Genomic DNA, 24904 nt, shown 5'->3' on the forward strand with positions numbered 1-24904 from the left:
TTCTTAAAGAAAATGTTAAACAAAATATATCATCTCATCGGAAACCTAGACATAGTCAAAATGTAAGAACGTAAATACAAACATAGCCTTTAGGTAATTTGCAACTGCCTTTTAGCCTGAGAATAATTAAATAAATAAAATAATTAAGTTAAGTCTACAAATTAAGAGCTCTTAACGTCTTATGTCAAAGTTTAAGTGCAGTTAAATTATTTCTTAATATCTTGTTACCCCTTTCCCAACGACTTCTCCCTACATAAAGGGTAATTTTCTATATCAAGTAAAAAATTGAAGGATCCTTAAAGTTCGGATATCCTTGATCCTCGAAGATAGCCAGTTTCAGCTAAATAACAGCTAAATTGCCAACACAGCATCCACCAGGGAACCCAAGTGCAAGAGTGTGTGCTTTGCTCACTTCGACGGCAAGTCAAATATGTTTAATAGCTAACTCGCTGTATTTGTGCGTCAGCGTTTCCTCCTCAAACACTCCGAGCAAATACGGCCGTGTACGTTGTAATTCCAGCTGCCTTCGCCCGGCGACTGAAGTTTAAGTAATGGAATGTGTCGGGGAAAATTATGTTTCGAACAGCTCAGCTGGTAAAATGCTATTAAATTATTGTATAATTGCAGCGCTTGATACATTTATTTGTTCAGGCCCCATTGTTTTGCGCTAATTATGGGCTTACCGAACGCATCGGGAATAACACATAAATGCGTGAACTGAATTCCTTTTTTTTTACTTCCAAAGTTGCTTCAGTTGCAACAGATATCAACTAACGAATTAAATATGACAGCTTCGTCGGCGGATGGAAGCGATTTATTTTTTATTCGCTAGAGTCAATTACTGGAATGTCCTTTTTATGCGAAATAATAAATATTTTTATGTTGTTTTTTCAAATAATTGCATTGTACTAACATTTTTTTGTAAAATGACTACAGTTTCATTCGCGCAACCAATACATTTATTCATTTAAACTTTCAAGTCGCTTCCATTGTAACTCAATATAATTGCCTACAATTTCAGTTGGCCTTTAACTGTCCATCATAGGGAAAATTACCGCAAAAGTATCTGATTCCACCGTTCATTTTATCCCTTTTATTCCTTTGATTAAAACTGATGTATAGATATATTCGCAGGGCTTCTCTCGACCCAGCTCACGAAAATCCACATTTAGATTCTACACCATAAATATTTAATTCGAGTTCCGCTGCTAACTGCTGTCTAGGCTTTCAGACAAGTTCTATAAACACACACATATTTCTAAATATTTCTGCGCAATCCACAAAATTGCGCGTTTGTAAGTGAAAAAGCTGTGCGATTACTCAAGAGAGCAACTTTCGGATTCAACTGCAACACTGCTGTCAAAATGTCATAAATTGAAGCGCAGCTACACTCGACAAATAAAGCACAAATACACACACACACACACCAGAAGTATCCAGTTGAACCCGGCGGAAGCCATTGCAAAACTCACCCACACATCGCCATCAAGAAAACAATCAAAGTCCTTACACGGACACGCGGTCACACACACCAGCGCACGCTGGTACACACACAGCTGCGAGTAAAATGGTAGCATCTAAAACTCTGCCATAAACTACTGAAATCCGCCAGCTAATGCTTAGTATTCACTTCAACAAAACTGCTGCCAAACAAATATAGGGGTAAAAAACTTTTAAAAGTTTTCGTAGCAATATTTTATGTGTAGTTTGTAGGCGTTTTTCCCTGGGAGAATTTTGGTACAACAAAATATATTCAAATAATATTCAAATTCGAGTTGTTAGCAAGGATATCAAATGCTTAATATTTTTTTAGTGAAAATTTGTAAATTATTGTAATCATTATATCAGAAAAATAGAACTTGCCACAAAAATATATTTCGTGTCAAAAGCTTTAAAAGAGTACCTTAACTATTCCATTCTTAATATAAAGTACAAATTTCACAAACTTTTTTCAAATGTAACTTGTTTATTCCCTTTGAAAATCAAAATGAATTTATAATTAAAATGGAAATTTCAAAGGTATTCTTATATTAAACCACTTTTACAAAATGTATTATATTTATTATTATAAGCTAAATAATTTTATTAAAAAGGGAACTGTTGGAAACTATTTTAAGGTGTTATTGCTTGTTTTGAGGATATTAATATTCAATTTTCTCTCCAACCATTTTCATCTGCCTCCATTTTATTCTTGACCACGGCTGTACTCAATAAACCCACACACTCAGAAGCGGACAATTAAAAAGCCCAGGAGTAAATGCCGACTGTTTGGGCCGCAGTCGCTGTAGCGCTCGCAGATCCCCCGGGCACGGCCTATGATTTTAGCTTTGTGGGCTCCCTGGGAGATGGAAACTCGTCCGCTGCATGGAAGTTATTGTTAGTTTTCATTGTCGCGCTCCGGCTGCCAGACGCAATATATCGAAACATTTGCGTTCGGCTTTCAAGTGGATCCGCATTCGCATTTGCACCGCCGCAGCGGCAACTTTACTCAATTACGTGCCTTGCTGGCTGCTTCCCGGCCCAGGATCCCCAGGATTCCAGGATACCAGGATCCCCGGCCCCGGACTGCTCCCCCCATCGATTCACGTCAACTACTTTGGCAGACTTTCTGAACGAGTTGAGCTCACCTCTCAGCTATGAAATCAACGACTTTAGTGCAAACTTTCAACAATTTGCGTTTTGGCCACGGCCTGGCACGAAAATGGGTATGGTTAAGGGGGCAGGCAGCAGCAAATCGAAAGCGAAAACTTTCAGTGACTAAAGGCCCCCGACCAACTAACCAACCACCGTCAGGGAGCTCAGGTGAGGATGAGGTGACCGGGGAGCTGAGCAGGGGCAAAGTTTACCAAAGCTCCAGCCCAAATACCCAATGGGCTGTTTGATAAAAGTGAGTCCCAGGGGCTACCCGTTTACATCTACATTAGCGAGGACGTCGGCATCGACAGCGATACCTCGCTATAAATATAGTTCGAGACACAGAGCGAAAAGAATCGATATCGAAATTACCTTTAAGACATGGTGGATTGTATGGGTTCTTTAAAATAACTCTTAAATGTAAGTATAGGTGTATAAAAGTATGCAGTGATTAAGAAATACGTTGTACCTCTGAGTTGAAAATGTATTGTTGCATACTTTTATACATTTAAAATGCTATTCACTTTTTAAATATTATATTATAATAGAATGTAATAAGAATAATTGCTTTCATATTTTTTGAAATATTTAAATATATTAAAATATTCTAGCAATGTATTATCCAAATATTATCCCAAATTATTATAGATCTCCAAGACATTATATAATTTTTAGACTTACTAGATAGAGATGATGGAAGTTTAAAAGACCAATAAATGTATACATTTAATATTTTACAATTTTGTATTTAGTTTTATCCTAATTTTACCCCAATGGTACTCTCTGTGCACTGATTCCGAGTTTGATGAACTGTTGTAATAGTATAGCGTCCGAAATGTCGTCTGGAGTTAAGGTGGTGACCCAGCCCAGCAGTTTCGCTGCCGAACTGCCAACATGCGATATTGTGCAAACAGTTGGGGAAAGTTTTAAAGTTTCCGACAGCCGCCATCGATTGCAGGCGAACAACTAAATTATTTTGATTCCGGGCCAAGACGGTGGGCTCCCAGATGACTTTGTATAAACTGTGCGCTGAAAAGTTAAGTCGCAACCTGAAGGGCGTGATGGGCACCGGGGCCTTGGGGCACCGGGATACTGCAGGTGCGTGAATGTTAATTAGTGGCAAAGTTCAATATTTCAGAATTTAACGGAGGGGTTGCTCGCTGATTCACTGATGATGCGGCTGGATGAACAATCTCGACTGCTCAAGGTTAGAGTCGCAAATCAATTCTAGATCGGATAGTGGGTATGTTTAATTAATGAAGTTTCGGGACAAGCAAATTGTTGATTTAACAAACAAAGCAAACCGAAAAAACGGGCACTCAATGCTCTTTGGGAACTCTCAACTTTTGGGGCCCCTCATATTTCATTTGCCTGGGAGTTCCCCCAGACAAATAATACCATTTCTATTAGTTGGTAAAGTTTCATTTCATTCCAACTTTGTTTCCCGTTCGCCTCTCTAAGCGGGTTTTTGATGGACTTCCAGCCAATTTCACCGATTTCATTGTTGACACAGCAGGGAGTCGGAGTTCTGGGGCGCAAAAGCCAGGAGTAACAAGTAAATTGGCCACTTTTGACACTTGCTAAATTGCTTTTTTCGGCCCGCTCAGGTTGTCAAGCATTCTGGCCCGCATTTCGCTGGTCCTAGTTAATTGGCCCTCCGATTAAACACACAAATCCCAACAATGAGCCCTCATGGGCCGCAATAAAATGTTAGATAATCACCACCCAAACTATAGAACATCAATTCACAGCTCGAATCCCCGGCCCAGGATTCCTATCAAACGCCATCGATCTGGCCAATTGAGTTATTACTGACAGCCCAATACGGAATGCGGTGTATCAACGTCGTTATCATCATCGTTATGGCGAATGGAAATCAAAGCCAAACAATGGCCACCTTTGCGTGTTGGAATAATGTACATTTTCAATAAAAAGCACCCCTGGCCACCTGATTAGGACTCACTCGACCCGTAACTCATAGTTCCTCGAACGCAATAAAACTCTGGAATGGCCGATTTGATTTGTATCAATGGACTCGACTGTCGTGCAACACCTCCATAAGCAGTGGGCACCCCTTTTCCCACAGAGCTTCTGCTCGCTGTCAGTCATTTGTTTACATTTTATTGTTATTGTTGTCGTTGATGGGATTAATAAATTTTCCATTATCAAGATTTTGTGCTCCAAGCTGCTCAACTTGCAGATAAGTCGCTCGGACGGGAGTTGGTTAGGGGACTTGGGAACTTGGGAACACGGAGCCCTTGGCCATTTGTCTATCGGGCGCTATTTTCTGGCTGGTTAAATTTATATACACACCGAATGCAGGCTAACGAGCGTTTCGCAGTCGCCTTAAGTGCCACTTTTTATCAGCTTGTAAATTACAGCGACTGCCTGCCAGTGAAATCATTTGATTTCTCAATTTTTCAACAGCATCATTCATCTGCATTAAGCCCGGCGACGCGACTAATCACATAAATCACTTAACAGGCCACGCAACAAACTGAGGGACCGGCTTAGCAGTAGTTTGTCTAGACTTCGGTCCATTCGCGGCTAATGCAATCATGTCAGGAACACAGTTCCCGCTTTATATTCCAAAGAGTTGCTGGAACTGAGCAGTGGAAACAGCTAAAATGTTACGGCTTTGGTATTTCTATATAAAAATAAATAATGGATTAAATTTAAAAGATTTATAAATCTCATAGTACCTCATTTTCAGGTTCCATAAAAATCTTGGTAGTTTCAAATTCTATATTTTAAAATTCTGAACCAAGACTCTATTAAAAACAAATTATAAATCGCAAATAAAATACAAAATATTGTATTCATATATCATCAGGATATATTTATATATCGAAAACTTAAACAAAATCGAACTCTCTTGTTGGACCAGAAATACCCTATTTTTCTGTAATATAGCCAACCTGATAGCACTGTGCGCAGCTAGTGGACCCGTTGGATGGCCGCTAATAGTTTTTAAGTATAATGCAATAAAGATGAAAATCCAAATCATGCTTCATCAACATCAACGTCAACAATATAATCAACCCCCCGCAGAGAGACAGCGACTTTTCACTGGGGTTGCCAGTTGGTATGGGCTTGGGCTGGGAACTGAAAAGTGGGTGTTTCGGAGGTGGGGGGTGTTCGTCAGGCCGTCAAGGGCTGCTGCGTAGCCCCTGGTTGACAATTCAATGTCCTGCTCAATTTGTCCGCATGAAAAGTGGGCGGCAGACTGGCGGCCCTCGGCCTTTGCTTATTTGTCAACAGAGGAGGCTCCAGCGGCCCGAGTCGCAGCTGCTGCCCAGTGAGCTGATGCAGCTTAGTCGCCCAAGTGCACAGCACCACGACGGACCGACAGCCTCTTTGTCTGCCGGGCACTGAGAAAAATAGGGGGTACAGTGCCAGCCTTAGTCCGGGAGTAGCCCTATCAAAATACTATACAACATGATGTTATTAAATTTTGCAATTAGGTTCTTACTAACCAATTTAATATTATTTTTATTGGACAATTGCCTTTTGCTTCTGCAATAAAGTGTAGTAAAATGTGTAAAATACATAGCTCAAAGCGAAATGAAATACACTTATTTTAATTGGCATTTCAGGCAATCATCTTAATCTTATTTCAGCCAATTATAACATTATTAAATCCAAAGAGGCTCCCACAAACTATGTTGCTTATTATTTTTGCCAAATTTGTAAGAAATTATGAAAAGGGAAAATGTACTACTTTTTACTATTTGGTTATATAGAAATATTAGAAATATTTTAAATATTTGCGACCATATTTTATGTAAAAATGTGTGGCTTACAGGATTTTCAAATGCAATAGTTGCCTTTTAAGAACACAAAATGTTTTTCGCTCCATGTGGGTGCCAGTGAAGCGGCTTGTGCTGCCGGTTTCCCATGTAAAAAGCGCAGCCAGAGGCTCTGGCATGGCCTGTTCCCTGGCCTCTGTTCCGTTTTGGCCCGGTGCTCCATGCTCCGTCCTCCGTCCTCCGGGTCGACCCTCTCCGTCCGGCCGTCTGAGTGTCTGGTCGTCCGGCGGTGTCATCGTCCATGCTGACAAACAAAAGTGCCGACAACGAGCTCAAGGGAAGTGAGTGACTGTGACTGACCCGGAAAACATTAAAGGCTGACTGGCTGGCCTGGTTGCTTTGTGCGTCTGAGAGGCGGGATCTGGAGCTAAACTAAATGCCCTCAGCCCGCCCAGCAGCTGCGGAATAATAAAGCTGGCTGCATAAATATTTATGGCTGAAAATTAATCAAAATCATAAAAAGCTCTCAGAGCGCAGCCAAATGAAATGAGCCAAATGCAAAACTAGTTAATTAGTTTTTCCCACGCACATACACATGCTCGGCAATTGCAGTTACATGTAAGGATATTGAAGGACTTACAGCTGCGGTCATGGTGATAGCAGTGGAAGGCGTTCCAAGGAAAGTCCCAGTCGACGTAATTTTTAAAGATTTTTGGGTTAATACGTGGGCTAAAATCAAACTAACTAAAGAGTATTTGGAATGAATTCCGTTTACTAATAAAATAATTGCCATAGAGAATTATTTTTTAAAATACAATCATTTTAATTGATAGGTATATTTTATTCATAAAAGAAGAGGAAGCCTATTTTAGAAATTTTTATATTCATAAGCCTTAGCTAAAAATATAAATCTTAGACAATTTGTGCGTGAAAAGAAGTCTGAAAAATGTAATTATAAAAATATACCTATTTAAAAAATGAGTTTTATAATGAATCACATAGTATAATAGACTACGATATTTTATATTAAATCGTTTCATGGGAAGTATATAACCCTATCTACCAGCCTAACCGCAACTGTAATGGACTCGAATATGGCAGGCAGCTGGAAATTCGTTGGCAGCTGGCATGTAACAGTTTGACCAACGCCCACTACCACGTCCGCATCCCGGAATGTGGCTAAAGCTCTCTGGCTCGGAGACCGATGGAATGTAGTGGCCATTACTGAATTATTAACAAACTCAATTAAAACGAGCACTAATTTTGCCAACTCTCCGCCGGACAAGCCAACGCACACACTCGGCTCGTATGGAAGGCTTTTTAAAATGCCTGTGCATGTGAATGCAATGTAATTGTGAATGCGAATTGGCCAAAGGCTCGGTCGGCATATCTTTACTGGCAATTTATGGTCTCAAATAAATTAATGAAATTAATTTTGAATTTAAAACAAATGACCGCAAGAATATTTACAACAAAATTAAATTATTAGTCAGGCCAAAAAGGAGAAACTTCAATAATACCTCGAGAGGAGAGCAGCTGCTGGAAATTGAATTTGGCCAGGCAAATGTTTGGGCCGCAAGTGCATATTTGAATAGTTTAGTGGGCATCTTGGCCAGCTCTACTTGTTTGCCCTGCCAACCGCCCAACCAGCCACCAGCCACCAGCCAGCCAGGCTGCCAGTCTTAAGTTGCCTCAACATTTGTTGACTCTGATAATCCTTCAAGTTTGTTGACAATGCGGCTGCGACTTTTGCCCTCAAAAATATTGCGCATACGCCCCGAGGAGCAAAAAATGCCACAAGTCTCTCGAACACCCTTGCAAACATGCCATAAGTAGAGAAAAGTGCAACATGGGACCCGGCCCTTCCTCGGTTACCGCAAAGAGCAGTACTTAATAATTACTTGAGCATTTTTTGATGTCCACTGAGAAAAAACCTTTTCAAAGAAACTAGTGTCGATATATAATGATAATATCGATATCACATCATTTTTAAAATATAATATAAGTCAGATACCAGTTTATATGGTATCATCATTAAAATATAATAAAAGTTAAATACCATTCTATCTTTAAAATTAAACTATTAAAAATAAACAAAAACCCTAGATAAAAAATCAATTTTGAAATTGAATTGACTTTAAAATAAAATTTCATTTTCGTACATTTCTTTGGTAGTCAAAGATGCACCTATGTCTACAATAGACAAACCTGGAATCAATTTTTTTCAGTGTTGCTATATGCGCCAGACTTTGTTCGAGAGTCTCTTCTCCAAGGGTGTTTGTATGTATATGCAACATGCTGTAAACATGTGTTTGCTTTGGTGTTAAGTAAGCGCCCAAAAACTTGTTTGTCAATTTTACGTAGCTGCAAGTCTCATGTGTGAGCCTGCTGCAGTCGCTCTAATGAACCAAACTGAATTACTTCCTAGACTAGCACTTAAAATTAAACTCGTGTCTGGTTGTTATAAGTTTAAACCATGCCAGCGTCCTCGAATAATTAGCATGGACAATTTTCTAAAGCCCTCTCGGCGGTTTCTCACCTCTGTGAAAGCGGGCCACTGCCGCTGGCAAATGCTTTTAGCGCTTTGGCTTATTTATTTCTGGTGAAGTCACATTTTATGCGCTCTTGTTTGTTAGCCGCATGTGTTGGAGTTGAGAACAGCAAACAAAAAATAAATGAATAACCCAACAAAACATCGAAGGCGGAAACTTTTCCTGTTGTATTCCGCTGCTGTAGCTTGTGGCTTACTTTAGTATCTGGGTGCACTGGTAGAAAAAAGTACTTCTAAAAAGTTATACATTTCGGAATTCATGTTTTAAACTAAAACATCAAAAAATATATTTCAAAAAGTGATTTCTTTGAATTAAAAATGTTTTTTTTTAAATGAACGAACAACTTATTACAGAACAATTAGTTGAAGGAAACATTTATTTTACTTGATGTTGTTAGTTTCAGGTACTCATTCAACTCGTCAAGTTTCGCATTATATTCTATGACACATACAAAAATATTAAGTCCAATCAAATCCAAAACTTAGTTCTTTTCAACTTTAGCTCCTTTTCTTTAAGTGTTTTGAAAACTGTCTGCTTGTAGACTCACGTTTTTTTCGTTCTATTTAGTTTGGTTTGGTTGCTGCTGAATAAAACATTTTCACGGTTTGTAGACCGAAAGTAACCCGCGAGCTACCTTCATATCAAATGGGCTCACACCCCGCAGGAGCACAACCACATACCATACAACCATGCCATACACGGCGTATGCTTGATGTGTTTTAAAAGTGTGTGTTTATGCCCGGCACAATGGCCGTCCTTGTGTGAGTGTGTGGGAGTTGTCTTGGCTGGTTTGTATGATGTATGCATGTGCACGCCTCCTTCGAAATGCTCGACGGTAGTAAAAACCCTTTTCATTGTTGTTTACAGATCATTGACGTTGATTGTTTAAATGAAATGTTTGCCGTGCATTATTTGCTTTAACTTGTATTTGTACTGCAAACTTCGCCGGGGGAAGGGGCACTTTGCGGCCACATAAACTGCCGAGAATAAGCTAAATATAACAGTGGCTGGAAGGAGTAGTTCGAAATGATGACCTGGAAAGAGCCCTGCGCAATGTTTTATTGATAGGCATTAGATGTGGGGCCACACGTGCTAATTTTAGCATTCCGTTCAGCCCCGATAAGTAGGCAAGGATTTTTCCATAAACCCATAAACCGCTCTCCGCCCCGAAAATCCAACCCGAGCTGAGATCTATTTTCCGCCCTTTTCGCCCGACCCCAACTGACTTGAGTTATAGCCAAACCCCGTGACACGCCCCCCGAAACACGCCCTCACTTAGCGTTTTTCGTTACCTTACACCTTGCCGCGTTATTAGGGCTTGAAATTATAATTTTCCTCGAATTCCTTGCTTTGTGGTCCTAGCCATGCAATTATGGAACAACCTTCGCAGGCGAATACAAGTTTAATTGCTCTTTGCATTTCCACACAAAAGGCGTGCAATTAGCAAGCCAAAAGTATAGAGGGTAAAGGGAACTATATTGGGACAGGTCATCAAGGCAAGACTTTTCTTTACTAGGATGTTTCTATAGAAGTTAAGTCATACATTACAGAGGTTGCCTCCAATATGTGTCTGAAGTAATTGTGATAGCTTAAATAAAAACATATTCGTTCACTTTGTATTTTTATGTTGAAATATCCGTAACAAAAAAAACAACTTACAAATACGGGCTTAAGCATTTATCTTTGATAATATCATTATCACACATTACAAAAAAAGGACTTAATGAATTAATTTATTATCTGTATACCTTCACCTGATTAAAATTCACATACTCTTAATAATACAAATTGGAAGTAAAAACGTAGTTAAAAATTGGTTCTTAAAAACGGCTAGAGCGACAGCACTGTCTGGGTGGCCGACTGCTTTTTGCACTAACTGTTGACTGTTGCGAGTAAATTTTCGTTTGTCGGACACGTGCAACAGCAGAAAAACTTTTCACTGTACACACATTAATTTCCATATAAGCTTAATTTCCATCTGGCCTTTTCATCTCCGCAGCTGTAAATATATTTGCAGCAGGAACTTGAGTTTTATTTTGTACACATTAAAAAACAGTTTACAGAGGCAGCCATCAATCTTTATACAATAATAATAATTTAGAATACATGTCGGCTAATACTGTTTGTTTTCGCTAGTAAATAATACCTACTCATTTTAAATTCTAAATGGTATGTTCTTTCGAAGGTGTCATATTTTCAAGTGTGAAAAATGGTCTGTACCAGTATTTAACAGGCACCGACTTAATATTTTAAATATCTCAGATTAAAAAGACTTCATTTTTATTCCAGCTGTTCCTAAGATGGCAATAAATAGCTAAAAACCTCATATTTACAAGCAATGACGCTCAGATACATGTTGATACTTGTACATTTTGAAATGAAAACAAGATTTTAGAGTTCAAAAGGAATATATCTAAAAATCTAGAGATACAAAGTTGAAAATGCTGGCAAGAATGCAAGGGAGAAGAGGCTCGAAAATGCTTGTTTGACCTTTGACACAATTTGTTTCCGTGTAGCAGTGACGTGTGTGTTCTTTCGTTTTCATTGTTTTGTTTTTCGGCTCGGTTGGGTTGGTTTGTGTTTTGTGTTTTGTATTTTGGTCTTCCAACGCGCCCATCAACAACAACAGGCACAGATGCAAATACAAACAAAGGAATTCATTATTTTACTGTTGTGCATTTAAATTTGATACAATACACGCCATTTCTACACACCTACGAGCACACACGACCACACTCGCACCTTCCCTTCGGACATGGTCCTTGCATCGCATATGTATGTGTGTGTACTTTCGTGCCTTTTTTCCAGCCGCTCCCGGTTTGTTTTGTTTTTTTGAGTTTTGCATAAATTTTCGGCCCTTTCGTTCTGTTTGCTTTGACCTGGTTTTTCGCCAGGGCTTTTCCCGCTTTTCCCACTTTTCACACACACAGGCGGTGGTGTGTGCTTTCCTTCCCGTCTCCTTTCGCTCATCGCCGCTTTGGTGCGAGCATTTTTCGGTTCTCATTAAAATAGGTAAACAAAATCGCATAAAATTTCCTGATAGACAACAGATAAGAGTTAAAACTTTGCGCAAACTCCGGGCGAAAACTCTGTGGGGCCAGTTTGGTTAGGCAAATGAAGTGTAATTCCCGGCGAGAGCGGGTCGAAACGCTTTCGCCGGACTTATTGGGAGTTAACAGCCCAAGTGCCGCAATTACAGGTTAACTTCGGACTCGATAAGGGTTAAGTGCCCGCCATTACGTCAGCCGTTGTTTATTATTTAAGTTAGCAACTCTTTCGGTTTGAACGGGGCTTTCCTATTTATTGTTTCGAATTTCGCTCCAGCCAAATTTATCCTGAAGTATTTCCTGAACATGTAATTGTAGTGTTCTGAAGGACTGACAGAACTCGAATCATAAAGGCATATGGTTGTAACTTCAATGGAGATATTTATAGCAAAAGTAACATATTTCATGGACAGATTAAATTTAAACATTCAGCTACATTTACAAATTTTCTAACCTTACTATTTTTGTTTAAAAACCAAAAAATTGGCATTTGTAATGTATTATTGTTTAGAAAAATTAATGTGATCTATTAAAACAGCCTCATTGGCTATGGCAATCAAGTTAATAATTTAAATTGATTTGATGAAGCTAAGGTTTCCATAAATTTGGCAGAGGATTTTTTATTCAATTTATTCAATTCAATTTTTAGTATATTTTAAAAGTGAATTGTTTTGGCATAAAAGGCAAAATTTTAGATTTCTGTATCCACAACAGATTTTTTACTTTAAGCAAATTAACATTGAACTCAATTTAGACCAACTCAAAAACATAAAATAAAAAACAAACATTTTTTACGTGCTGAAATTTACTTTCGGAATTTATTTCATTAGCCGAAATTCCCAAAGTTATTTTATTATGAAAAAATGGATTCGTTTGCAGTAGACTGGGCTTCGACTAACTCAAATCAAATTCCCCAAACTCAACCAAATGGAATTATTTACTCTAAATTTCCCTTAAAAACCCTCTATGCAGGGCAGCATTTTATGAGCACCCCAATAATTGGGGCCCGGATATGCAACGCCTTTCGACGTCTAACCCACATCTCTCCGGTTCCGAGACCTTAAAGCTTTCACTTGGGAGTCCTAAATCAGCCTTACGACCATAAAACGTCCATACTTCTTTCCGATTCTGGTTCGTTTCCGTTGCCATTGCCACTGGCACTGCAAGCTTACTGGGTCAACACAAATCAGCATAAGCCACACAACTCCACATCGGACAATAACATTTTTACGTGTTAAGCTTTATGACAAAAGGCCAACACGAAACCAGGAGCGAGTGCACAGGGAAACACTGCGTTCTAGGGGCAGTACGTGAAAGTTGCTGCAAGTTGGCATAGAAAGTTTACCGATTTGTTTTGGCCGTAATAAATTTGGACAGCTGTAAGCAAGCAACAAATGGGGAATAAGCAAAACAAACGGTCTCGGCCACTGCGATAGTTCAAAGGAAAGTCAAGGACCAAGGGAATCGCCAGGGATTGGACGACATTTTCCCTTTCTTTTTTTCCTTTCCCTCGCTTCGCAGCGGCGAAGGATCAATCTTTTCCCGCAGCTGCTCCACATGTTCCTCTTGTTGCGAGTGGCACTGTCAAAAATGTTGGGCTTGTGTAAACAAGCCAACAGCCAAGTGGGCGTCGAGATGTTCTGCTCAGCTATCTGCCAGCATTCACATTTAACCCATTACTCAGGAACGAAACGGAAAACATCCATTGACTTTGGGAGCTGGTATACAGCTGGGAAAATTACTACCATTTTACAAACTTCTAAATGTAGTTTTAAAAGATGTTTATAATATGAAGAAGTTTTGCATACCTCTTGACATTAACTGCATTACTTTTATAGAACGGTTGGAAGTAAAATAAAAATAGTGTTATTGTTTGATTGTTATTATTATTATATTGCAAGAAGTTAAAATCTTACTTAAACACCAAAAATCATAAGTTACATTAAAGATTTTGTAAAATTCATTTCATGTCTTGCTAAAGAATACTATTAATAATAATATTTTACTTTGTAACATTACATTTTGATTTAAAATTAATAAAGATTTAATATTTAACAGTTATCCAATGAATTAACATTTTTACGTGAAAAAAAATTCAAAAATATTTTTGAGAAAGAGTTAGGAAAAATAAAAAGTAACGTCTATTAAACAATGGGTTAATTCCATCCCACATGAACTCAAGTCGACCGTTTTGTGCGTGTTCTCTGACTGCACTTGTTTTGTTTTCCTTGGCCTGTTTTTATTTCGTTAATTTTGTTGTTGCGGCATCTGTTGCCTGCTTCTGTTTCGCCTGTATCTGTGTTTGTTTGCCTAGCCCCTGCCAAGTAAAATAATGTTAAATGTAATTCTCGGATGCGCCTACCACTCGGATATGCATCGCTTCGAATGCCCTGGCCCACTTCAGACTGGAGTGTTACTTTTGGCAAATGTCAGAGTGCCTCTACACACACTCCAGGCCCACGCTGCCTGTTGGTTTATTTTTTAGCCCTCCACCCTGGTTAACCCTTGGAGCCCCTCGAACCCCCGAAACCCGAAACCCCTTGAAACCCCAGACCCCTATGAGTGCACATATCCTGTCGGCAGGGACATGCATAAATATTATAAAACGTGCTGCCACCGCAGATAGGTAAGTGCAGATCCCGAATGCCTGGCCAAAATGCTTACCCCGGCTCTCGCAAATAAGCCCACTTGCTGATTGTCTGTCGGCCTATCTGTGCGGTTGAGTTTAGGCCCGGATTCCTGGCGTACTCTTTGGCTTGTTGTAAGGAGCTTTTATGCCTGGACTAACTGGCTTGAACCACTCTGCTTTAGAGTCGGGCCATAAATTTTGGTCAAATGCTGGTATCTGGCCATTTCTTTATCATTTTTCTGCCGACAGCTGGAAATTTGCCTTTGTCCAAGCAAATTTTATTTCAATGAATTGAGCTGGCTGTGTTTTTGGCTTCAAAAATAAAATACACTTTTTTAAGCTTCATCTAATATTTTTCAACAGAAAGAATCCTGCATTGTTGAGCTGGCTTTCAAATATTTTCATGCATTGGTTCGGATGATAATCCTATTCCCATTCACATTTTCTGAATGGGACTTTAAGCTGAGAAATTGATATAAAGGCACACACAAAATAATTGAACCCCCTGGCTTGTGTGTAACCAATTTCCCAGCTCAGGCAATTAATTGCCAGTTAAATGCAATTAAGTGCAGCACGCAGAAAGATTCCATGAATATATTTGCGCCCGCAACAGCCATTTAAATCGACTACAAGGCGATAAACATTAAAGAATTCCGTGCTTGTATTATTAATTAAAGTCGGCTTAAGCCGGGATTTGTCATATGCAGGCCCAAAACTTAATTAACTTGCCGTTTCGTACGCACTTTTCGAGGACGTTGCAGGATGTGGCAAGTAGGTGGAGCGCTCCGTGCGGTAATCGCGATAAGTGCAACAACAAATGGGAAGGAAATCTGGAGCGGTCGCAAGAGTCCACAAACAATGTGTGAGAACACGCGCGAGTTGGGGACTTACAATTTTAATAAAGTCATGTACACGCACACCCGATGGCCAAGATGCCAATATACAATATACAATGCACAATGCACAATATGTATGTACGCAGGGGGGCAACTTATCCGGCAGAATACACCATCAATTTTTAATATCTATTTAACATTTCAATCAGCGGAATCGCAGCACTCGCCGCGAGATTCGTATGCGGAATTTAATTAATATTTAATTTTTCATTTATTGTATTTCTGTGTTTTGCCTGCGATTTTCATGACGCATCGCGGGGCGCTAATAAAATTAAACGGCCCCAAACAGCACAGGACCGATCCACGCACACAGATACTCGGCACTCACACACTCGCACACGGGCACACTCGAGCGAATCGGTTGTGCTTTTGCTGCTTTTCTTCTTTTTTCGATTTGTTTTGTGGGTTCCACGCGCCGCGTTTGCTCCTCCAACGGACTGGACTCCGCGTATCCTTGGGCAGAAGACCGTAGCGCCACGTTCCGACACGAATACGAAACTGAGCCACGGCATTGGCAAAAACGCAGCCGAGCACCAAAATGTCCTTTGCTCGGTCGATTCCATCTCGGGGACATTTCGCTCGTCGGGCGAGTCCTTCGTCGCAGGACCGCCTCGTTTCCACTCAATTACCGAATGAAAGTAAAATGCCACGAGCTCGGCGAGAGAGTCTCGGCCGTTTGAGTTTGTTTTGGTTTAAATTGCATTTAAGGAACTGGGAAGTGGGCCTATCCCAAGCTGTTTTGCATTCTGGTCCTGCCTGCAGGACGCTTTTAAAACGTAGTACTTAGGATATTTCCCCTTACTTCATATATTAAAATATCCCATTTGTGTTATATCTATTTGTTTAGATTGCGTTCCTCTTATTTTTATCCTTATAAATTCATACTCTTAGATACTTAACATAAAATAATAGATATCCCCCAATTACGTATTGCAACACTTTATGAATGCTCAAAATGCTAGTAGTCAAGATTCTTGACATTTACAATAAGCTCCTTATAGTTAAAATAATACCAGTTAAGGCTCTTATTGACTTAAATATTTTCTACCTCTAAACCAGCTTCAGGCACTGCGATAAAAAGTCAGAGTGTAAGGGAAAATAACCCTGTAATATAAGTAAGCCCCATTTCTCTTCCAAAACCAGCGCCTGCGCTTCGACCAACTTCCAGTCAGCAAATCAAGGAATTATAAGAGTAGTTTCCTTTGTGGGACTTTCTCGCTTTATTCAGCACTGTCGAAGCTCAAGATTTCGTTTAATCAAATGCATTTTGTAATAAAAAAGAATATCTTGATTTAAAAGTGTGGATTCCGTTTGGAGACCTAAAATTAAATTCAATTGTTGTATTACCTCAGCCATCAGTGTTTATAGCTGCTGAAGTTATTACCCATTAAAAGTAATTTTGTTTCATGGCATTACATCTTCATGATCTTCCAAATCTATAAAATTTAAAAATAATAAATTAGGGATAATTAAACAAAATAAAATAAAATAAAAAATATATAATACATTTTCTCTGATAAAAAAATGTTATTACCGGACTTCTATTACTTTAAAAATGTTACTGCTTTGTTCAATAGTAAAAAAATAATTTTTAAATGCGGTAATAGTTATAATATAATCATTCTATTTTGCAGAGACAAAATTATTAAGGATAAAACGCATTACTACTTCATAGAGACAACAGTAAAACTGCAATTAGACAAAATTCGATTTGCTAAGACATCGACAAATGTTCCTATTAAGATATAGTGATTAATATATTCCCATATACCCATTTTCCAAATGATTATATCGCCTTACCCTATCATGTGTATTGGGCAATGGGGGTCGAACCACTCCGGTTCCTGTGGGTCTGTTCCTGTTGGAGGTGGGGTTGGATGAGGCTGTGGAAGGCCTGGTCCCCTTGATGCTGGTCAGGGTCTTCGGAGGTGACTTCGCTGCTGGTTTCTCGGGCATCTTCGCGCTGTTGTACAAATATTTCTAGAGACTATTGCCAATACAATTTTTAAGCTCTGAAATTTATATATTACACTCTGGATGAATTTAATGTGGTCGCCCACTAGATGCGAAGAAAGGGGAATCAAATTCACATGACGAGTTTCAGCCAGGCAAACGAATACCTGTCTGACTTTGAGTCTGACTTTCAGTCAGAGGCCACAGGGCAGTCTAGTCATTCGTCAGTCGTCACGGCAACTTAACTGAAGATTCATAAATGTATTTACACCTGTGCCTATAACAATAGGAGCAATGAAATGAAAAATTGTATATTAAGCATTTAAAGACCGACAGATTAGAATACAATTATTTTTTTATTGCAATAAAGTTATTAATTAAGAAAACGTAGTGCTGTTTTCAAATTACAAATACATAAGTAAATCATTTTCTAGCTTATAGTTAAATATATAAAAACTTTTATTTTAAGTTTTGTTGACACTTTAGAGCCACTTGACTTTTTGGATGCTTCCTAAGAATATTGAACTTTGTTGAAACAACAGTCTTCCTCATACAAAATTATACTTAGGAAGCTACGGTTTATAGAACTTAGAAAGAACGCTTTAGTTAAACTGTATTGATTTATAGTGTTGAATTTTAAGCCCATTTGGAAAGTCTACTTCTTTGAATGCTGCTGTTGTGAACATACATCATAAATGTCAGCGCCTGAAATTACGCATAAAGCATAAAGCCATATAAATGAGTCTACTTTAAGGCGCACTATATTTACGTACTTGCGGGAAAATTGTCGCACTTGCATGAAATATGTCCGTGCCATAGACGGCTGTACAAGTAGGTATATATTTTTTATAAATTAATTTGCATAAATTATGGCATATGAGGCAGTCCAAGTGAAGCTAGGCCAAGCGTTGCTATTTATCAAGGCGGCGCAGCGCAAATTCCTCTAAATGTCTGGCTCCCAGCAACAATCACTCACTCATTCATTCATTCCGTCATTCGACGCCCCATTCACTTCATTCCGCCACTCGCAATTTGCATTTTTCGCACGGGCATTGTCCGCCCGGCAAGCGGTGCCCTTGTAGCATGCCCCCAGGGGTGGAAAGTGGGCGCTGTTTTGGGGTGGCGCGGCAACAATGTTGATTGTCTGCTAAAGAGCATAAAGTCGTAATGGAGTGAAGCAGATAAACATAAAAATAGCATAGAATTGTGGCACACAAAGGCACAGGCGGGCCGAGAAATGCGAAAGGAAACGGAAAAGCCAAGCTCGTAGAGTGGAAAATGCACGCGTACGCGCAAATGTTATGGCCAATCACTTTATTTCACTTGTTTTCAATTTTCTTCAGAGCTCTTTTTGTCCACCCCCAGTTTTCAGGGGGTGGCATCACGTAGAGGTCATGCTAATCAGTGCGACAGCTGCCTAAACGGTTCCGACCTCATCTGGAAAAATCACAGTTTACACTGATAAATGTGAATATAAAATCCCCAATGCCAAGCTCAAAGTCAAATTCTATGATCTCCTTAATTAAGATTTGAAAAGTATTTCTATAAAATAATCCTAAAAATTATAAAAATTTGTTGTTAAACAATATTATGATTATTTTCTATTACAATTTGAAGTTTTAATAGTTAAGTTCTTGCTAAAAAGAATTAACATTACTAATTTTTAGGGGTTTTCTATACTTTACTCTAAAATGTTATATTATATTAACCTGAGAATAAATAAATAAATAAATTATAGGTTGCTCTCGAGACTTTGCTATGCGAACATAAATATGGCCAAATAATTGTAATAGCTACTTATTAATAATTTAAAATGTCCCTTTGAAGATATTTTAATCCCAATTATATACATACAAGTTTTTTTTTACTTATGAGGGGGCATTTCCCACAGTGTACCATCATTGTAGACCCCTTCCCAACCTTATGGTCCCGCAGGATAACCACAAAAACCATCGAATAATTGAGTCATCAAATGTTCGGCGCACCCTTTTACTTTCGGCTGCTCTTGCCACTGCTTTGACAATTAACCGAACTATAAAATGTTTAAGTTTGAACACCTGGCTGGTAGAAAAACGTTTTCCCAAATACCAAATCGCCCCACACAGTCCCACACACACACGCATACATTTAAGCCAATTAGCATTTATGTGCGTCGCTGGCTGGCTGAGCAAAATGCGTTACATTTTCATCAAACGCACGACACTTTGTTTTAATTTGAGCAACCGCACTCACACAAACAAACAGTGGAAAGCCCCACGCACACACACACTCCACCCATACAGTGACAGGCTCTGGTTTCGGTCTCGTCACGGTTTACAGATTTCCGTTCCCCAAAGGTCCTCGCACGGGATATTACATTGTTTTGGGCAATTCGCTTTTACTGTGATTAATTTAAATGCACCCCATACCCCGATCCTTCGGAATTTTTATTCTCCGTCACGTGTTTGGGATTCATAAATATCCTTGAGGCTCCCGCGCCGCAATTTTAAATCGAAGTGCCCATAGAGAGAAGACGGGTTCTGGTTATGGGCTCAATTAGCCCCCAGTGGCAGACAACGCCTAGAGTTGCCGTGCTAATGTGGAATACCCTAGACTTGGCTTTTGGGATTAGCGTAAGGAAGCGGAATCGTTGTGCGTCTGGAATTTATATGGGAATCGTAATCATATACGATTTTTATGGGCGTGGATGGGGGAAGGGCACTACGGCACACCAAACATTCATAAACTATGATTATAATGAGGCATATACAAACGAAGTTTACCATTTTACATCTTAATTATGGGTTGAGCTATACCTTTTTTATAAAAAAGCTCTAAGGAGATATACACTTGGATAAAATCATGAAGGAATATTGCTAATTATAAATGTAATTTTTCAAAAACTATTTAATTTTACATGTTGTTTATACAAAGTTTAGATAATGTTTTTATGGAACTTACAATAGTTAAAGTATTTTAGTTGTTATGAGCATTCCAAAGTTCATAAGTTGAAAAGGCACAAATATGTTATTGTAAACCTTATTATATGCACAATTTATATTATAAATATATATTTTTGGAAATTACAAAAGTAGTGAATCAATTTATTGATAAACTACCTAATTAAATCTTTTTAATTTTTTTATAATAAACAATTAGGTTTCCTTATTCCTCAAACTAATATTATAGTAATATTCCTTTTAAACCTTTCTAAAAATGAATCCTTAACTGAATAGGAGAATCACCAATTTTCCAAGAGATTTCTAATATAAGGGAAGACAAAATCTCTAAAGAATTCTGTGACAGCCTTTAATGTTATTCTTTTCTAAATAACAACTCAAACTCCTTCAAGTAAAGTAACTATATTTATTTTAGAAAACTCATTACGATCCCCATCTGTCACCCAACTCAGTTCAGCCGATAGGAAAATCTTCGGTTGCTTTGTTCGAATAACGAAATGCATTTGGGCCTGGTAAACCAATCTGCTTTCTCACCTCAGGTGTAAATCAATTTAATTTTTGGCCACTGGAAATCCAGGCTAGTGGGATGTGGGGAATATGTACATGTGCACATGTCCAGATAGCATTACCTATCTGTTCTAGCGTGTGCGTGTAGGGCTTGGGTTTCAAGTGTGCGTGCAGCACAGATGATCATGCATCATAATCCAAAACTCAGGACCCACACGCACACCCTCGCAAGCGGACACCCACACACAGATACACATCAGTTGCTTTGTAATTAATTACTTCACACATTGACGCCGGCCAGCTTCGGGTGCGGGTTTCCCAACAACAACCGGCCAACACAAATGTAAAGTTTACTCTCTGATTCCGATGGTGTCAGTACACCCAGGAAAAATACCTGATCTGACAACTAGGTGTCATTATTATTATACCAAACAACAAACAATGCGCAAAGCATTTGATACGTAACAAACTTTGATAAAAGATAAACTTTTCTCCTAAAATCATATTAGTTTTGAATAATAATTGTATCTAGCCAAAGGCCACATAGATTTGAAAGTTAATAAGGCATTGCATGAATTCCGATATAAAATTATTATCAATAGATTGACCAACAATTCCATAAGTAAGTATTAATAAATTACTTTTCAACAGATGTAGATAGCATTATAAATTAATACTGATTGAAATTTAATGTTCATGCTAACAAGTTAAGAAACAATTAAAAATTTTTACAATCGCTGTTCAATTAACTTGTTTAAATAATAAGTCTAATTTTATAGTCAACAATTTTTGAATAGCAATTTATTTCAGTTTATACATTAGTGAACTTCGTAGCATATATATAAACAATTTCAAATAAATCGGCGTTTCAAGCAACGAGTCAACGTTCTTAAACTTTGAAGACAAATCAATTTTGAATGAATATTACTGTGAATAAGATTAAAGGAAATCTTAATAATAAATTACTTATAGAAGATCTATCTTCTTTTATGCAAGGCTCCCCTGAAAGTTGTAGAATGTTTTTCCCGGTGTGGCTCTGTAGCCTTTGCTGCTGTGGCCGCTCTTGCTAACTAATATTGTTACCAGCTTTTGGATAGTTAGCTGCATGTTTGGTTAGCTGCTTCTGCCGCTCCTCTCCGTTGTTCATATCGTAAATTATGTGCCATTTATGCGGCATTGGCTTGAAATGGAAATTTGTCCCATTTGTTGCTCGGCGAGACACTTGAGTATTCATATGGGAGCACCCGGCCTGTTGTTTGGCATTGATTTATGTGACCGAGTAAATTTGGCTAAATATTAAATGAAACGTTAAGCACAAAGTGCTTTTGCTGCTGCGCCCGAAGATCCCCGGGAAGATGCCTTTGGCGAGGGTCAACTCCAATTTGACTTATAATTAGGGATAGCCCGCTCCGAGCCCTGACTGCCATTCGTTTGGCCCGCTCTGCTGGGCGAATAATGATGCCCTCAATTAGGCCAACTAAAGTTTGGCCCACAAGTCGACGGAGTCGTCCGCAATTACACGCGCAGGCAAATTGAGTTAGCGCCTGCGACTTGAGCTGCATTGCCATGCAAGATATTATATAAAACACCCCGGCAACTGTGTAAGGTGAGAGCGGTTTGTTTGCCATTTTTAATGAGCCAGAGTCGCAGAAAAGGCCTGATTACGGGCCAACTTGCAGCGCAAGTGGCTTAATTATGAGTTGGAATTAGTTTTGCCTTAAACGGAGCCCCCGCTATCACATTACGCACCGCACATGCGAGCTTTCTAATTAAACTTTCATGCCAAAAAGTTGCGCATTTGATTATGCCGCTGACCAATAAGTGCAATCAAGTTGCAGCGGCAACGGCAATTAACTAACGGCGGATGACCGGCAAACAAACTGTTGGCTTAAACTCAAAAGCGGCAACAATTTATGCGGGCCAGGGCCGCAGCGAGTTGTGCGGCCAGCAAAACAGCAAAAACAGCCAGATACAACCAAAACAACCAAAAAACCAAAACGACAACATAAACAACTCGCATATGAGCATTTGGCCAGTTGGCCAGTTGGCCGTCCCATCGCCACTTCACGTACATTGTGGTTACCACATTGCAACCGAACCAGCCAACAAATAGTGAACTTTTTCTGGCAGCTGGGGGGAAGCCCTTCCACGTCCGTGGTATGCAAACATTTTGAACAAATAGTTAACTAATATTTCGAATGATGTTACCTTGTGCAAACTCTTTTCCGCTTCGAAAAATATCTGTTCAATTAGCAGCTATTCAGCTGGCTCTATGATTGGCCTTTCACTTTTTCCTCTCTTTTCGAGGGGCTTCATAACATTCCATTCAACTCTTTTGTATCTAAAATGTTTACACTTAATATTTTCATGTTGCAACGGAGCAATTGCTACCTGCAAGTAAATTGCTTTTAAATTTATGAACAACACTTGCAATTAAGAAGGCCCGCTCTGATGATTCAACTTCTTTAAAAGGCCACCATGAATCTGCTCTTCTCCTCTGCGGCCAGCTGTCTTCAAATGTTCCACTAGAAGTATTTTCACACAGCAATTTTCAGACTAGCACAAGTGGCAAGCGGCAGCAGCAGCATCAGGAGCTGAAAAAACGAAAACAAAATATTATGTAATTTTACATTCAAGTGAGCGGAAAATATAAATAAGCAGCAGGTGCTCATTTCCTGTTCCGCAGCAAACATGGTACAGTCAGCATACAAGCACTCGCACACCAGCTGCCCACCGTGTCCTGGCCCAAAGGACGACGGGCCCGAGGGCGAGGGGCGGGGAGGGCGACGCATGCACGTGAACTATGGCCAAAACACACACACACTCGGAGAAATATTGCATTACGTCCGGGAAAGATTAATGTCATGCGACGGAAAAATGTAGATTACTTGGTAAACCGACTTATTTTTAAGGCATTGCTTTTAATAGTAGACCATGGCCATCATTAGGTATAATATTACCATATTAACATTACTTATAATATTTTATTGTTCATAAAATGAGTTAAATGGAACTGGATAACTAGGTGGTAAATAAAGCGATTCATGATACATTGTTCATGTATTTTAATAGTTTTTAATGAATCAAAAAATAACCATTCCCCCTTCCTATTACCAGATATCCTAATTAGTCGGCAATATCAAACGAATTTAATCTGCCGCATTATTTCCCTTAAAATCATTTATGAAATTATAAAAAAAATCTTTAAACTTAAATTTTAATTTATAATACGGGGATTCATTTGTATTTAATTACAATTTGCTTAAACATGTTTTCCATATAATTTGATTCGATTAATGGAAATCGCTAATAGGAATTCCTTAATCCAATAACTATAAACTAATGACATAGCACAAACAGTTATATTTATGTTGATTTTTTAGCAAATTTACATTGATGTTCTCATCGTCATCTTATATATGATCTTAAAGTAATTTAACTTAAACTCAAAATAATACTTATTTTGTATAATGTTGTAATTCTTCACTTCTATGTCGATATATGTTAAATAAAATAATATTTTAAGCGGTAATAAGAATTTCTCCCAGTGTATACACACGATGCCCGTACCCTGTTTGTGTTTCTCCAGCGGGAGCTGCGACTGCGACGAGTTCATTTATATAAATGCCTCGTCGTGGGCGGGCGGGGAAAGGGGGAAGAGGGGGCTTCGTCTGAGGGCGTTTGCCACGCCCACGTTGTAATGAGCCCGGAGCAAAAACTAAACAACTTCAAAGTGGACAAAGGCAATTACTTTGCCAGGTGTCAAATGTGTGTGCGTACGAGTGTGTGGTGCCCCGGCGATGACGACAGGTGAGTCCGTCGAGTACCTGTACCTGGTCAAAGTCTATAATTAACAAATGATTAATTATGCATGACTTTGGCGCCTTCACTCGTTATCAACACGCCCACATCACTTTCGTACCTCCCCGACCAACCAGTCCACCATCCCATCCGACACCCATTTCCTGTGCCACCTTTGTAGTTTTCCGCAAACTTTT

The 24904-nt window shown here is 39.0% G+C and overlaps 2 protein-coding genes across 3 annotated transcripts in view; both read right to left on the bottom strand.

Annotated features, from left to right (window-relative positions):
- side-III (sidestep III) overlaps positions 1 to 16001 on the bottom strand; it is a 106814-nt gene extending 90813 nt beyond the window's left edge. The window contains exon 1 of one of the 2 annotated variants that reach the window (XM_036819043.3): positions 15503 to 16001. The gene's annotated coding sequence lies outside the window, so the exon portion shown is untranslated. Of the gene's footprint in view, positions 1 to 15354 lie in introns of both variants that reach the window. The other variant, XM_036819042.3, reaches the window with a different exon arrangement.
- Positions 16002 to 16667: 666 nt separating this feature from the next.
- Positions 16668 to 17613, bottom strand: LOC108014370 (uncharacterized). The gene is made up of 3 exons (XM_017080462.4): positions 17308 to 17613; positions 16892 to 16943; positions 16668 to 16826 (listed from the first exon to the last, which is right to left on the bottom strand). Exons 1-2 carry the CDS (start codon positions 17461 to 17463, stop codon positions 16920 to 16922), a joined length of 180 nt encoding a protein of 59 aa, XP_016935951.1. The 5' UTR covers positions 17464 to 17613; the 3' UTR covers positions 16668 to 16826; positions 16892 to 16919.
- Between the last annotated feature and the right edge of the window lie 7291 nt (positions 17614 to 24904).

This window comes from Drosophila suzukii, chromosome 3, assembly GCF_043229965.1.
Source record: "Drosophila suzukii chromosome 3, CBGP_Dsuzu_IsoJpt1.0, whole genome shotgun sequence".
NCBI lineage: Eukaryota > Metazoa > Arthropoda > Insecta > Diptera > Drosophilidae > Drosophila > Drosophila suzukii.